General features: G+C 33.9%; 1 protein-coding gene and 1 long non-coding RNA gene across 17 annotated transcripts in view; one reads left to right on the top strand and one right to left on the bottom strand.

Moving 5' to 3' along the window:
- The window catches only part of LOC128092723 (uncharacterized), a 444,042-nt gene that overhangs the window by 95,841 nt on the left and 331,200 nt on the right, over nt 1-17,001 (top strand). The window lies entirely within an intron of this gene.
- LOC120418433 (MAP/microtubule affinity-regulating kinase 3-like) overlaps nt 541-17,001 on the bottom strand; it is a 102,127-nt gene continuing 85,666 nt past the window's right edge. For 10 of the 16 annotated variants that reach the window (XM_052707125.1, XM_052707123.1, XM_052707118.1 and 7 more), the window contains 4 exons: nt 10,545-10,580; nt 9,368-9,526; nt 9,182-9,300; nt 541-4,189 (listed from right to left, as the gene is read on the bottom strand). In XM_052707125.1, coding sequence (XP_052563085.1) covers nt 4,131-4,189; nt 9,182-9,300; nt 9,368-9,526; nt 10,545-10,580 — 373 coding nt within the window. In that variant the 3' untranslated portion in view covers nt 541-4,130. Of the gene's footprint in view, nt 4,190-9,181; nt 9,301-9,367; nt 9,527-10,544; nt 10,581-12,096; nt 13,636-17,001 lie in introns of those variants that run through there. The other 6 variants (XM_052707124.1, XM_052707122.1, XM_052707116.1 and 3 more) reach the window with 5 other exon arrangements.

A 17,001-nucleotide genomic window follows, 5' to 3' on the forward strand; every position in this document is an offset into this window, starting at 1 on the left:
CGCGTCCTTTCCTGGAACTCGACGCGCAGCTTATCGTGGAACTTGCTCACGGGTTCGTGGAATTCGAAAAACCTGTAGGCGTCGTTAAAAGCATCAGAAATAGACCTCACTGGAGAGTTGCGCTGATAGTCTGTCCTTGCTAGCGAGCGTTCGAGGTGGTCTTAATGTTCTAGAAAAAATACACCGTGTTGCAATGGTGAAAAAAATAATGTGAAAATTGAAAAGGGTGTAAGTTCTGAGACACACATTAAGCAATCGCATGGAGACGGTGAACTAAGCGGGTTGCAGCCTGGATTTCATCATGTATACGTGATAAATATCCAGCCCAATGTTATATTTTGGAATTGATTTGAGGCATTAGAGGCATCAAACTTCTCTTTTTTTTAGAGAGGAAGCTTTTTACATGTTAAGCAGCATAAATCGTAAGCTTTATTTTCAAGTTAACGCCATTTTACTCAAAAAAGTTTTTTTGTTAGATGTTAGATGAATGTAGTTTCTAAGGAAATTTCTTTTTCAGTTCCAGCCATTCAAACCCTCCGCTTATATTTTCTTTATTTGAAACATTTTTTCACTTTATTTATTTTCTGAGAAAAAATCATAATCATAATTATAAAAAAAGGATTAGCCATCACCACAAAGTGTTTTTTTTCTTCTTGTTTATCTCTGTCGCTTGTGTTTTGTTTTTTTTTTTCATAATTTTTCATTCCTTTTTTTTATTACATCTTGATCCTCATTTTGTTTTTTTTCTCTTGCTAAATGATACTTTCATAATTTTACACGCAAGAGTATGGTTTGTTTTTTTCTTTCTTGCGCAAAAACGTTACACAAACTCGGAGCAGGAAAAAACGGGGTTCGAGGGAAGGAAAGCGGTAGGGATTTCTAGCTTGGGTGAGGGAAAGTAGGTCCAACAGTCAACAGAAACAAAGAAGGGCTTTAAAATATAAAGGAAACTTTGTCTACTAAACTAGATTCGACCCTGCTGAAAACTTCAGTGCGCGGTCAGAGGATGCACGTTTATCGCGGCTATTGGGCGCAATCACTTAATAAAAACGCATAATAATAAAAGGGAGTGAGCGAGAGGGGTTGTGTTGGGGGAAAAGTGGGATTTCTGTGGGGGGAAGGTTATTACACTTAAAACATGTTTACATCTAAGGATTTTCTCTTTCTTTTTTTGTTTACTTATTTTGAAGCCACGCTCTTGCTGCCGGCGGCTTCGCTCCCCAGCAATTTTTTTTCTTGCAGTTTTGCTCTTTTTTAATATTTACAAATCAAGCTTGAGTTGTTTACGCTTTTGTTTACTTTTTTGGTTGAAATGCAAAAACACGATACTTGTTTTTTAACGTTTATCTCCAGCGGTTTTTTCGGCATGGGAGGTAACTTTTTTAAATTAATCGGAAAAGGAACAAAAATGTTGTCGATATTTTTTTTCTTGTGGTGGTGCTGCTTGAAAAGAAAAATTTCAAACATTTGCAGAATTTCGTAAGATTTCGTGTTTGTTTTCGGTTAAATCTGCTGCGTGATTTTGTTTCAGTGTGTGAGATAGTAAGACTATGTGTTTGTATGTGTGTATGTGTTTGCTTTTCAATTTTATTCGTACGTGAAAACTTGTTTTTTTTTGTTTTGTTTGAATTCTTGCACTTTCTGTAATCTAACAATAACTAGTTTTTATATAGCTTTTTGTTGTTTTTTTTTCCATAGTAATAATGTTTATTTTCTAATTCGCTTGTTTTTTTTTCTTTATGCATAAGTTTCATGTTTTTCCATCTTTCTTTTTTTTCTCTTTTTCATCGTACGGGGGAGCTTATCACTTTGTGTATTTTTCTTTTGTTTACTTTAACGTTGAAGAAGATATTCTTTTCTGTTGTCTGCGCTGCTGGTTATACTTTTTTGTTTTGTTTTCGTAGAAGAACGTTTAGTGAATTTTGCATTCTAATTTTTAGTAGGTTCCGCGCTCAATGTACAAATCTTTTTCGCGTTTTTGTTTTGTTCAACATATCGTTCCAATTTTTTGTTACTTTAGAAAATAAATAGTCAGTTTTTGTTGCTTTTACTTTTAATTTTCATCAATTATATATTATGGTTTTAAATTTTTTCTAGTTTCTTATTTTCTGCAAGTTTCCTCATAAATTTAAATTTTCTCGTTCATTTAACCTTTTTTTCATTTTTTTACTCATTATTATATTCTATTCACTCTAACGATTAATGAGATTTACATGCTTACTGTTGCGGTTACGTGTGTGTGAGTGAGTGAGTGAGTGAATGAAACTTTATATATAGGTTGTAAAATGAGTTTAGCGTCTCGAAGCGAGAGCGAGCGATGGACATGGCGACGCAACGTGAAATTCAAAATGGCGGCGGCGTCCCTCACCAACTGCCGTTTTCGGGGTCGTTTTTCCCAACCAAAACCTCACTAAATTGCACTAAATTTGGTAGCAAACGCAAGCTGCGGCGTGAGCACGCCTTCAAAACGGGGGCGTAAATTGCAAAAAGAAACTTTTTATTATTGCGCGATGAGAAAAGAGGTTTACGTCGGCCATGTTTGCGAGCGAAGAAGCGTCGATGAGAGTGCGTGAAGAAATATACACTGAAAAACTACTTTAACTGCGTTACGACGTCTTACCGTTCTAGTACTACAGTACAGTAAGAAACAGGTTTTTTATTTATGCGGCATTCTAGTACTACACACATTCGTTCGCGCGCGCACACACACAACGACGGGAGGCTTGAAAGAAAATACAACAGCTATGCATCATATTTGGAGCCGCTACATTCTAGTACTACAAATACACTGATTCTAACGCCCCTAGCGGCGAGTAGCGCAAACGCTCGATAAAAATCAGTTTTGATAGATTCGACCTACCTACCAAACGATGACGACGCAACGCGTCAGAGGGAGGGGAGAGAAATCAGGAAAAGAGGGGGCGTGGCTCTACTAGTACTACACACATCCGCGCGGAAAGGGGCGTGGCTTGGGTGCACGATTATTTTTTTGTTTGTTTGTTGTTATTGTGGTAAACTCACCAATAAAATCAGTCGTTTTCGTTTGTTTGGTTAATATTTTCCTAGGTTGTTGACGAAAATATGGGAGCGCACGTGGTTGGATTTTTTAGTCTTGTTTGTTATTACTTTTTTTTATCCACAAGTGTACGTGAGAGAAAGATTTGTGTGAAATGAAACGTGGGCGTGGTCTGAGGTGGTCGGTTGAAAGGCATTTTTTTTGTTCGTGTGATGAGCCGCATGAGTGTGTGTGTTATATTACTTTATTCAGGTGTATGTGTGAGTGTGTTTTTAGTTCTGACATTTAAAACTGTACTGTGCAATTAACATGTTCTATTTTTTTTTTGTTTAGACGCGAATATTTTAAATCTCTTTCTCTCGTTTTGCTACAAACAATAGAGGATTGCGCTACAAAACAGTGCCCTACTGGATTCGAGTAAAACTGTGTGGCTGCCTAAAACGAATGGATTCACCAACGACGACGACGACGTGAGGACACTGAAGACCATAGTTTTCGCCACTAATATTTTAGCTTTCTCTCTCTAATTCTGTGTTATTTGGTTAGTCTTCAACGACGATGGAAATACTATCATTTACTGCATGTTTGGATGTTTTTAAAGTTACTCTAACGGTTGTAAAAAAAGAACATTCTTTTTCAATATTTCTGCTCTAATCTTTAGATTAGTTTCTAAATTTTTCCCTCCGTCACAATCACGACACAAAGCTCACCTTATTTACAGCGTGGTGGTTCTCAGCAGCGAGGTGAATATACTGTTATATGCAACCTTTTCGCCACCGCCGCCGCCCGCGCCCTCTCGATTGCCAAATTTAAACTTTTCCGGCTGTTGATAGTAGTAGTACTGCTGCTGCTGCTGCTGCTGGGCGTGGCCAATTTTCATCGTTTTTGTAGTACTAGAATCGCCCGCGGAACCCTTCCGCTCACCGTCGCCACCACTGTTTTTCCTCTCCGATTCCCCGTCAATCCGTGGGGAAGAACTCACATTTTCGTCGCCACCGCTGCCACTTCCGCTACCGTCTCCGCCGCCTTCGCCACCACCCCCTCGGTCGCTATCGTCCGGGCCGCCGCCAAGATCGCTGCCGACCGAGTGGTACTCCTCCGATTTTGTATCGAGTCACAGGCGTAGATCGTACGCGATCTTCGAGGCAATGTTCTTGAAGCCGATGCTGGTGCCTGCGGAGAGGGAGAGGGGAGGGTTTGTTTATTTATTTTTTATTTATTAAAACCACGTGGATACATATATTATGGAAATTTTAGATTGTCTATACAAATAAAATCTTTTTTGTATTGAGCGTGGACAATCGCAATTTTCAAATATTTTTGATTAATAAAAGAGATTTACAAACCTCACGATTTTTGTGAAACTTGTTTATTAATTAATTAAAACAACAGTTTCATGACAGCTTCTCAAACAAGACTTTAAACAAGATTTAAATACATCATGTTTAAATCTTGTTTTTTGATCAAAATATTTAGAAGTGATTCCGATTTAAATTCATGAGATTTAACTACTATTAATTATTTGGTTTTTGCATTTTTGAATTCAGGGCTTTTTGAAATATGCACTGAATTTTTGAATTATAAAATTTTAGAACGTGCAATATTTAAGAATCGATGATTTTTTTTAATGCTATTTTTTTATATTTAAAAATTCTTAAAATGTTTAGATTTTTTTAAACTTTTAGGATCTCTTATGATTTTTAGATATTTCTGAATTTTTGGATTTGCAATTAATTTGATTTTTTTTTCAATTTTTAGATTTTTTTAAATTTTTGAAATTTTTAAGAATTTTTGAAATTAATAGAATTTTTGATATTTTTAGAATTTTTAAAATTTCTAGAATTTTTGAAATTTTTAAAAATTTTGAATTTTTTAGATTTTAAAGATTTTAAAAATTTCAAAAATCTAAAAAATTCAAAAAATTTAAAAATTTTAAAAATTCTAGAAATTTCAAAAATTCTAAAAATATCAAAAATTCTATTAATTTCAAAAATTCTTAAAAATTTCAAAAATTTTAAAAATTTCAAAAATTCTAAAAATTTCAAAAATTTTAAAAATATCAAAAATTCTATTAATTTCAAAAATTCTTAAAAATTTCAAAAATTTAAAAAAAATCTAAAAATTGAAAAAAAAAATCAAAAAAATTGCAAATCCAAAAATTCAGAAATATCTAAAAATCATAAGAGATCCTAAAACTTTAAAAAAATCTAAACATTTTAAGAATTTTTAAATATAAAAAAATAGCATTAAAAAAAAATCATCGATTCTTAAATATTGCACGTTCTAAAATTTTTAAGATTTAAAAAAATAAAATAAAAATGTTGGAATCTTAATTTTTTTAGATATTTTAGGATTTTTAGAAATTTGTAGAATCAGTAGTTTTTTTTGAATTTTTAGAAATATTAGATTTAAATAAGCTTTGTAATCTAAATTTTATAATTCATATAAGAGCAATTCTAGCCCAAAACAGGAATTTTTTAGGTACTTTTTCTCGACCTTCTCCCCCAGTCAAAACAATCCGAATTCTGAAACGGAATCTAATTAGAATCGTATACAAATTCCGTTTCAAACGCAACAACCGGTTCGAACACGGAACCGGTTGTTGCGTTTGAAACGGAATTTGTATACGATTCTAAATAGATTCCGTTTCAGAATTCGGATTGAGTTAACTGGGCCGATTTCAATGAAACTTTGTAGACATGTTATCCTAGGCATATATAAGCCATTTTTTGTGTATATGGAGCCAGTTACACTCGATAATGACATTTGAGAAGGGCGTAAGTGTTTTAAATATTTTTGTATTTCGTAATTTAAATATTGCTTTATCTTGAAGCCGTTGCATCGTATCAAAAAGTGGTCAAAGACAAACTTGTAGGAAATTTGACGGGCTTTCTGAAAAAAAATACACTGAAAGAAAAAAACACTCCACTTTTATGAGATTTTTTGATTTTTAAGTTTAAAAGTCAAATTTGAAGGTGAGCCCACGATTTTTTTTCGTTCAAAATTTTTGTGAAAATAGCCTAAGATGTTACAAAACGACTCACGAAAAATGTAGGATGGAGCAACTCACCTGAAAAAATACAAAAATCATTTTTTGAAACTTTTTTTGAAAAGTGCTCCAAACTTCAAAATTTTCAAAAACCGAACTCGAGAGTCGATTCTCCAGACAATTTTACATAAAAGTCTCCATATTGAACATTGTCCTAAGTCCAATCCTTGTGAAGTTACAGCGGCTTAAAAAATAAAAATGTTGAAAAAATAGGTTTTTTGATGGTTTTTGGCAATTTCTATATGACAAACTTGATTTTTCAGTTTCGAAAATATTTTTACCGGATAGCTCGTCCAATTTCCCATAAGTTTGTCTTTGACCACATTTCAATTCGATGTATGCGCTTACAGATATAAGCTAATTACATTGCTTATAACTGAATACATAATATTTATTCAGTGTAGGTAGTAAAGTAACCTGGATAATAAATTAGCTTATATCTGTAAGCCCATACATCCAGTTGAAATGTGGTCAAACACAAACTTATGGGAAATTGGACGAGCTTTCCGGTTAAAATATTTTCGAGACTGAAAAATCAAGTCTGTCATATAGAAATTGGCAAAAACCATCAAACAACCTATTTTTTCAACATTTTTATTTTTAAAACCGCTGTAACTTCACAAGGATTGGACTTAGGACAATGGTCAATATGGAGACTTTTATGTAAAATTGTCTGGAGAATCGATTCCTGTATTTGGCTTTTGAAAATTTTGAAGTTTGGAGCACTTTTCAAAAAACAGTTTCAAAAAATGATTTTTGTATTTTTTCAGGTGAGTCCATCCCGCATTTATCGTGAGTCTTTTTGTAACATCTTAGGCCATTTTCACAAAAATTTTGAACGAAAAAAAAACGTGGGCTCACCTTCAAATTTGACATTTAAACTTAAAAATCAAAAAATCTCATAAAAGTGGATTGTTTTTTTCTTTCAGTGTATTTTTTTCGGAAAGCCCGTCAAATTTCCTACAAGTTTCTCTTTGACCACTTTTTGATAGCATGCAACGGCTTCAAGATAAAGCAATATTTAAATTACGGAATACAACAATATTTAAAACACTTACGCCCTTCTCAAATGTCATTATCGAGTGTAACTGGCTCCATATACACAAAAATGGCTTATATATGCCTAGAATATATTTGAAATGGAATTGCTCATAATTCTTATAACTTTAACAACTTTTATATCTTTTATAACTTTTACAACTTGAAGAATTTCAAAAATTTTAAAAATTTTAAAAATTTGAAAAATTTAAAGAATTTTAAAAATTTTAAGATTTAAAAATTGTAAGAATTGTAAGAATTTCAATATTTTTTTAAATTCATAGTATTTATAAAATTGTTAGAACTTTTAGAATTGTTATAATTCTTAAAATTTTTAGACGAAGAACAATAGATCTCGGATCTATAAATAGACGCACGGCTCCGTGATGGCAAGGCCGATTGAGCCAGTTAGGGTATAGGTTAAGATAGAGGACAAAGAATAATTCTTAAAAAATTTAGAATTTGTAATTTTTTTAGAATTATTTGATTTTTTAGAATTATTGGAATTTGTAATTTTTTAGAATTTATTGATTTATTTTATTTTTTTAGAATTTTGCAAATTTGAATTATTAAAATTTATAAGATTTTTTGATTTATTATAGTTTTTAGAATGTTTAGAATTTTGGCAAAAAATAGAATTTTTGAATTTTTTTTTAATTTTTAAAAATTTAGTTTTTTTTTAATTTTTTTAGAATTTAGAAATTTAAAATTTTAAGATTTTTTTTCAATTGTTACAATTTTTACAAATTGTTAAAAATCATAAAATTTTCAGAATCTTTAGAATTTTTTAGAATTTGTTATTTTTCAGTTTTTTTTTTCAAAGTGTATGTCACCCCCCAAAAAAAAGAACCCCCCCAACCCCCCCCCCCTTAAAAATTGGTTCGAAAAATAAGGGGGCAACAAAAATATTTGTTCATAAAACTGGAAAATTTCAATCGAGATAGTGTCCAATCAACACAAAACAATCTAAAAGGCCTTTTTCTGCATTGATGATCATATTTAGATTGTTGGGCTCGTTTAAAAATATTTTAACTTTTATGAGATTACAATATTCAGCACCGCAAAAACTTTTTTTACTCGCAAAAATAAAATTTTCGTCAATACTTAGAACTATTGGAAACTTATGATGGCATAACAACTGGACACCTATACACCTAATGCTTTTAAAAACACTTTTTTCATTGAAATGGTGAAACCGTGGCCTATAATAATTTTTTTTTGCAACGGCCATATTATAATTTTGAGAATGTTTAGAATTTCTAGAATTTAGGATTTATAGATTTTTTAGAATATTATTTTTTTTATAATTTATAGAATTGGGTCCTAAAATGAAAAAGCTTATTTTACTGAGTACAATGACCCTTTGTACGACCACAAAGAGTTTAAAATGGATTTTTAAATCAACTTTGAAAAAAAATATCCTCGGGTTCCTTCTTGACAGAAAAGCTCCTACTTGACAGCTCGTTCCAAGGGGATCATAGTTGATCCATCGAAAAAATGTTGTCTTGTCAACATTTTTTTTGCATTAAAATGAAAAAAAGTGATCAGAAATGGTTTTTAATCGTATTTTTTTACCGTTGTACATAAAAATTGACATAGGGCTTTAGTAACCAATTGTTGGAATTTTTGTTTTTTGAGAATTTAAAAAAAATTCCAAACGTTGAGAATTTTGAAATTTTTGCAAAATTAAAATTTTTGGAGTTTTAAGAATTTCATGAATTTAGAAAATTTTGAATTTTTACAAGACATAATGCTTAGTAAAACTAATGATTCCGTGTAAGAAAATACTTGGCGGGACAATTATGCGTAGAAGTTCAACGATGGGACAAACAGACTTGGTGTTGTTTTTAATGAGTTTCCGAACAAAATACCAGATTTTATGTGTTTTTCTTAAAGTACACATCAAACTAAACTCAAAAATGTTATAAAGTCAAAATCATCCAAAACTGACATGGGACAATTATGCGTAGAACGGCAGTAAAGTGATCAGAAATGGATCTCTGGCATGCCTTTTATCGGTTTATGTTAAAATTAACATTTGGCCTTAGGACCCTATTGCAGTGTGCCCCCTCACTTACCCGATATTCTCTTGAACCGCACTCCGTTCAGCGACAGGCGGGGCAGCTTGCAGACCTCGATTTCCCACTGGACGAGCGAGTCCGTGTTCGGGTCACCGTGCACGCACAGCAGCACGAACCTAAAAACCATACGAAACAAAATAATTAAAATTTCAAGTTCATTTACACAAAAAAATTCGATCTCACCTCTCCCGCTGCTCGTAATCACAATTGTTCTTGTCCAGCACGGACCGTATCTCGGCCATGATCTCGTCCGGCAGCCGCGGCGACGTCGTCTTCATGGACCAGGTGAACCGGAGCACCCGGGGCTTCACCGGCTCCTCGCCGACGCCGGTCGAGCCACTGCTTTTTTATTTATTTATTTGTTACAATTGTTTTTTTTTTAAATTTATTTCAAGACCGCAAGTGGAGTTTCGAGAAAGGATTACGGACGGAATTCGGGAAGAAAGAGAAAAGAAACGAGAATCGTTGCGGTTAGCATTCCAAAGGTCTAGCCCAAACCATAAACTTGGCTATTGGTTGACAGCTTCGTGTCAGGGCAAAACAAAGGATTGGGACTTCACTTTGTGGTTGGTGTCTGTGGTGGTGGTGGTGTCTTTGGAAACAAAACTTAACCGAAAACTTGAACCGGATCCGGTTCACCAGATAGAGGGAGTTAGCTTACCTATTGCTGAGAAATGAAGGTTGGTTTTGGGTGGTGTGGTGGGGGCAAACTAATCGCGTGGAAGCACAAACTCAAACGGGGTTCGAATGCTGGCTAGGCGTGTGAATGCTCGGATGTAGATGTCGCTAGTATAATCTTAGAGGATACGCAAACTACATGCAACATAAACACAACCAAACGAAGGAACAATAACAGGCAATGCGTCATCGGGGCAAATGCAGTGGGTTAAAGAAAAAGTTAACGCGATTTCCGATAACATTGACAGGAGAGGGTTCGTGTAACGGCTAACATTGAGTAACGACATCAAAATAACACAGACGAAAACGAATATGGACACAACAGGAAGAAATGGAAAGGTGAAAAGCGCGTTTTTTGGCGTCCAAGAAAACGCAACATGAAGTTCATGTAAATAACTTCCACTTTTTGCTAGTTATTGATTGCTTCTAAGATGAAAAACTAGATGGCAGCACAGTGCACGACTGCGTCCCAGCTAAAGATAACTCCCTCTAGTAGTGTTTTTGTGTTTGTTCCAACTATTGTGTGCTCTCTCTATTGGTCAAACAGAGTGGCGACGTGTAAGTGTGTTTGTGTACTAAAAAAGTGTAACGTAAAAATCAAACGCTAATCGTTCAAAAACTCAACAAAAAATGAAAAAAAGTTGGGAGTGTAACGGTTGCTCTTCAATTCAATCATATTTACCTATTTGATGAAGTATTTGGTTGGCCTTCGTTGGGCCTAAAATGAACGAAAAATAAAAGAGAAAAAACGCAAATATCGGTTAACAACGAAACGAAAACGAAAACAAAGTGAGGTTAGGAACAGACAGACAGAGATAGAGAGATTTGGTGTGATTTTGGGTGGAGGTGATCGTTTTTTTTTCTCGCGAAAAGAATCAAGACGAACATGACACGAAACGAAAAAAGGTTAGAGAAATTAGAGGTGTTAGTTGATTGTGGGGAAACGTGAAAATAGATGGGTTTTTGACAAACGAAACAAACTAAAGCTTGGGAGTTTGATTTGAGCGTTGCGAACGGATGAACATCTTCTTTTTCCCGGTGTCGCCATCTATCTTTTGACGCAAGCAACACACAAATTTCTTGCTACTTGCATACAAGTTGAACATGTTCATCAGATCTTATTCCCTGCCACCTTTTCGAAAATTTAGCAAGGACTCAAACCGCGCACGCAGTTCTATTGTTTCGACGAATTTCCCTCAACCAAAAAAACATTTCTAGCACACATTCCAAACATAGTTAGGGAAGGAGAAAGTCAGAGAGCGAGTTTAGTACATGATACTGGAAAGCAAAGTTATTTACATGAACCATTCGCGCAAACGCGTTCTACTCGCACACACACAAAAAAATAAACGCAAATGGCGGAATAATTTTTAGGGTGTTTGTCTTTGTATGTGTATTGTTTCAAGTGCAAAAAACTTAAGAGAGAAAACAAAACTCAGTGCAAAAAGCCAGAGAGAAGAGCGAAATCAAACAAACTAAAGAGAAAACAGAGAGAGAAAGAGGAACCACTCCCAGAGACACAGAGAGCAAGCACAGCGATCCGCCATTTCAACGGTTGCTTGGTGGTGGTGGTGGTGGCGATGATGGTTGAGGTTTGGACACCGGACACGTGGTGGTGCTGCGCGCACGCAAGAGACGCAGCATTTTGGGACCGTCGTCATTTTTTTAAGGTAATTAAATGCGCTACGGGTTTTGCGTTTGTACTGATTTTTTTTAGTGAAATACAGCTTCGTGTAGATTTATTGCCTTAAATGTTACACAGAGTAATATATAGAGGGTTGAAACTAGGCGCTAGTGTTGCGGGTTGTGTTACAGCAGTTGCCAGTTTTGCCTATGTTTTTTTTTCTGCGCCAAAATAGTAACAATTGTTTTTTTTTTGTTTTTATCCTTACAATTTTCTAACCAGAAGCGAAAAACACTTGGAGGCACATCACATACACCTAAATTTAGTTTTTTTTTTGTTTTTTTAATGACCTTTTGTGCAACTTGATCATCGGAATACACCGTTTAATGCTGGTAATTCCGTGAAATCGGCTTTTTTGTGAGATTTTCTCACATTTTTAACAGGTCTGATCAAAGTTTGTATTTTATTCTGTAATGCGGGATTGAAGCAAACATAAAAAGCTAGTGATTAGTGAAAATCAGTAGAATAGATTGCCTGGTTCTATTTTCAACACTGTGTATGTGTGAGGGCGTGTGTGTTTCGTTTCAAGGTGGTGATAACTTTATCGCCATTTTTATTGTATACATCGTACCGCGCACTCGTAATTGATTAAAAATATATTATATTTTAATAATTTATAACGTAGAATACTAAATTTTCGCTAAAATTTGACCAAACTTGATTAACATTAAACTAGGAAAAATAACTAAAAAAAATACCATAATTGATAATTGATTTCGTTTCTCGCACAACTTTTTACTCGATCCTATGCAACAACTTTGCAACCTACTTGTAACATGTCAATCTAACTTGTTTTTTTTTTCTGATGATGGGAGGGGTTAAATAGAGAATAAAACGATGCTAAAAGTTTCTAATTTGCTGCATATTTTTGCGCAGCACGAGTCGGTTACACTCGCGCGTCTAACTCGCCGCCTGTCTCACGATTGTTTTTAATTTTGAAACTAAAAGAGAAAAAAGAAAGAAAATGAAGAGAGAAAAACGCTTTTTTAAGTAACAAAAACTAAGGGAAATGACGGGGGAAAGTGATTTTTTATGGCTTTAAAGGAGGGAGGAAAGAAAAGAAGAGGGGAGCGCACATTTTCTCTGTGACAAGCAAAAAAACAAACTTGTTGCACTGCAGTTACTGTAACCTGTTGTGCAACATATTTTAAGTTGCACAACCGGTTTAGTAAACATCCGTGCGACATGTAATTGCTAGAGTTGGGAGGTGCTCGGGGTGAGCGAAAACACAAAACAAAAAGTGAGACAAAAGAAACAAGATGGCAACGCGGTCATTTTGCTTTCTTGCAGCAAAACAATTTTCGAGAGGCTACGGCGGGCAGCACAAAATTGAGTTACTCACCTCTCGATTAGACTAGAAAGCGATCAAAAATAGGTAGAAATTTATTGCAAGCTAAACGCGAACCCCCCTCGCGAAGGTCCATCGAAACGTCCGTTTCTAACCTCAAATCATAACAAACAAAACAATTCGAGTGCATATCGTCGTCGTTTTTTGACAGTTGATCACCAATTTTTTTTTCGTTTCTTCAGTCATTCTCATTCCTCTTAACCTAACAAAAGTTTAAGTACGCACTCAGTTTGCTTCCTACAGCCGTGTGGTTTAGTTGCACATGGTCCAAATCTCTCACTAATACATACAAACATTGAACGCATCGCAGCCCAAAGTATGCGTGTTGTGCTTACTGCAAGAATTGACTTATGACAAAAATTTCATTATTCTACCTAATTGCCGAGAGAACAAAGAAGGGAGAAAAACAACACCAAATTTATGTTTGCTTGTTTTGTTTATATTTTTCTAGAGTGTTGCTGCTTTTTGCACGCAACACAGTCCAAACAAGTCACGCACACGCACGCTTGCTAAATTGCTAAACAACGAATGTGGTTTTGAGTGTCTTTTCTGCGCCAAACTCGCTTCTCTCTAAACAGCAAATCTAACCGTTTTAAATTACTTTCTTCACTCTACATACTTTGCATCTCTCTTGTCCTGTTTTAACATTCGTTTTTATACAATGTGTAAATGTTGATACTTTTTTGTTTGCAATTGTTTTTGTTTTAACTTTAATAATCTTATTTAGTCTCATGATTCAGCCTAGAAGAATGGAGAAGAAAAAGAAGAAATGTTGCAATCAGAATAAAAAAATGTTTTTGTTTGTATGTTGATGTTGAGAGGCAATTTTTTTGTTTGTTTTTTGGGGGGAGAAAATCTTGGTATCATTGTGGTAGTAGTAGTTGGTTTTTAGATAGGGGCTTGAGTGTGTGTTTGTGTATAATGTTTTGTGTGTTGTAGTGGTGGTGACGGAGAGTGTGTTTGTTTGTGTGTATGGTTGACAACGATAATAATGAGGAAGAAAAAAGAGATAGAAGAGAGCATTTTTGATTTAAAAATTTGTTTTTTTTTTTTTATGTGATTTAATTTGAAGGGTGCCGACGCGTGAAACAAGAAAAAGAATGACATTTAGCGCAGTTTTGCTACTACGGATTTTGTTTAGACTCAACATTTAGTAGGCTTTGGCTTTTGTTTTTTTCGTTTGCTGTCTGATATGTAAGAGTAGGCGTTGATGGTTTTTTGTTTGTGAAGAATTTTGAGATTTGCTGTCTACATTGATTTTTTTTGTACTTTTACTGTAATAGCTGGCCGAAACTTTTGATTGATGGGGTGTGTTTGTAGCTTGAACAATAGGCAAGAGTTGAAGAGGATGCACAATGACTGTCCCTATTCTAACATGGTTTCTAACCTACGATATACACTCGACTGTTTTGACGGTTCATTGCAGGACATTATTGCAGTATGTAGTAAAACATATTTTTACAATACATATTTCACAAATCTATTTACATCGTATGAAGTATGAAAATGTAACATTCAGAGGCCAAAATTGGATTTGGTTTAACTAAATTTTAATATAAATTTTAACACAGGTTTAGATTCCTATGGCTACTAAATGTTACACATTTCATTTTCATACTTTTTATTTGTTTTTCTTAGTTTTTGTTTTTGAGAAAAAATCAAATTAGGTACGATTTGGTTGAGAATTGCTATTTTTATTGCAGTTAGGTCAGTTCTAAGAAATTGGTTTCCGTTCATTCAATGTAACAAAGAAAAAAAGTTCCAATAGCGAATCTATTTCTTTATTGGAAACCCAAAGTGTTAACACCCACTAGAATGGACTGCTGTCAAAAATGTCATGCAGCTCTTTGTTAATTTGATGTTGGATTTTAAGTCATAATAATCATGAATAAAATTATTATTTATTTATTAATTAATTAAAATAACCTTTACTTTGGGATAGCTGCGGCAGTACACATCACAGAAAAAAGGATTAAAAAGCAGCGTTTGAAGGGTTTTGGGTAAAAAAATGCATTTTTTTTAAATTTTATGCTATATTAGAACAAAAAAGTTGATCTTTAGAAGATTAAAAATTTTGTTGTCTGAATATTACCTCTTTTTTGATTAATTTTACCGAAAAAATGTTTAAAATGTGAACCTGATGAAAATTCACCAGTTCCTGAAATATTTTTTTTTACGCAAAATCTGTCACCATCCCTGATGAATATTACACAGATAAAAAAGTATAGTAATATTCATCAGGAAATGGTGACAGATTTTGTGTCAAAAAAAGTGTAATATTACATCAATAAATGATGAATTTTCATCAGTTTCTGGTGAATATTCATCAGGTTCACATTTTTACACATTTTTTTAGGTAATATTACTCAAAAAAGAGGTAATATTCAACCTACGAAATTTTCAACATTCCAAAATTCAACTTTTTTTTCTGTGTACAAGCAGAAATAAGTAGCTCATCAAATATTTACATTAATCTTTCCCACTTTGCAACAACCTGATAGCCGAGAAGGCTAACGCGTAGTCCTTTCCTTTTGAGCTGGGTTTGAATCCCGCTAGTAAAAATATTTAACTATGCCAATTTTGAGCCAAAACGCTCCAGATCGTTAAAGTCGATGAAAAAAATCATATCATACAAAATCGCTAATAACTCATCAGGGTTAACTCGGATCGTTATGCGGTCTTCGATAAAGTTGTTTGTCATAACATTTTACCTGAGAATCTCAAACTTGACAATGATCCGACATATTGCAGCCCACTTTTTGGTAGAATTTTGAAATGTTTGCCTTTCCCCATTAATTTTTGATAATTTTCCCATACAAACTTCAGCGATCAACACGGCAAACAAAGTAGTAATCCAGCTGCGTGTTAATGGCCTGGGTGTAAAATAAATTTTCATTATTTTAGGAAATTTTATGGGATGGGAAACCTACTTGACCGATATGTCCAGCTCATATTTGCGTTTATCCTTCCCATTCTTCATTGATCTGATGGCCGAGCGGGCTAAGGCGCCAGTCCATACTGTTGGTGCTGGGTTTGAATCCCGTCGATTACAACTTTTTTTTGTGTTTGCAAAAATTGTACATGCAGTGTGTAATATTAAGTGTTTATTTTAACGAAGGTGATGTGCAAGTTGCATGCGATTTTACCATCGGTTTTTTTTACTGTGAACAGCGACCCTTGAATCTTAACGGATTTTGCTCAAAATTGACACAGTTACTTATTTTTATCAAAAGAATCAAGCCTTTTAAGATTTTCCAAAATTTTCAAACTTTTATACACCCTAGTATACATTCCATTGAAATATTGAATGAATTTTCTCACAATGGCATTCGTGCATGAAATTAGCATGCGATTTTACCAACGGATATGAGGTATTAGGGTGGAGGACATCATAGCATAGCATAGCAGAAATTAAATTTCGAGCCATCATCATTAGAGTTATGCTAGCATCAAAAATATGCAAAATATTATTAGAAATACAAAAATTAGCATTATGCAATTATTCTGAATTATCTAAAATCGTTTTTTTTGTTTTTTCAATGAAAATGTAAACTAAAGTCAGCAATGTTCATAACTATTTGTTTTTCGAAGTCAAGTTTTGCATAGATTTTATAAACTAATAGTTCAGTTACACAGTACAGTCCAAATTCGATTATCCGAAGACTTTGAAAATACTTAGTCTTCGGATAACCGATTTTTTTTTTGTTTTCTTATTTTTTAATGTCGAACTTAAATATGACTTCTAAACTAGACCAAACTGATAAAGAATGTTCGAATCTAAGATGGCGGTGATAAAATAATGAAAAAAAAAAACGCATTCTGCATTTAAATTGACATCAACTTTTACTAAAATTAGGTCGTTGAACTCAAATTTGATGTTAAAAAGGAGAAAATAAAAAAAAAAACTATTTTTATAATGGTTCGATTATCCGAAGTCACTAACAAACCTTCGGAGTTCTTCCAGTATTTTTTTAGGAATTACTAAAATTTTCGTCATTTTCAGTATGTGTGTCAACCATACCCAAATTTTGCAGTGTTTTTTATGTTATCGTCATCAGATGATTTTTTTTCATTGAGGTTCAGGTTCAAATGAGACGCAAGAGCACG

The sequence above is a fragment of the Culex pipiens genome, chromosome 2 (assembly GCF_016801865.2).
Source record: "Culex pipiens pallens isolate TS chromosome 2, TS_CPP_V2, whole genome shotgun sequence".
Lineage (NCBI taxonomy): Eukaryota > Metazoa > Arthropoda > Insecta > Diptera > Culicidae > Culex > Culex pipiens.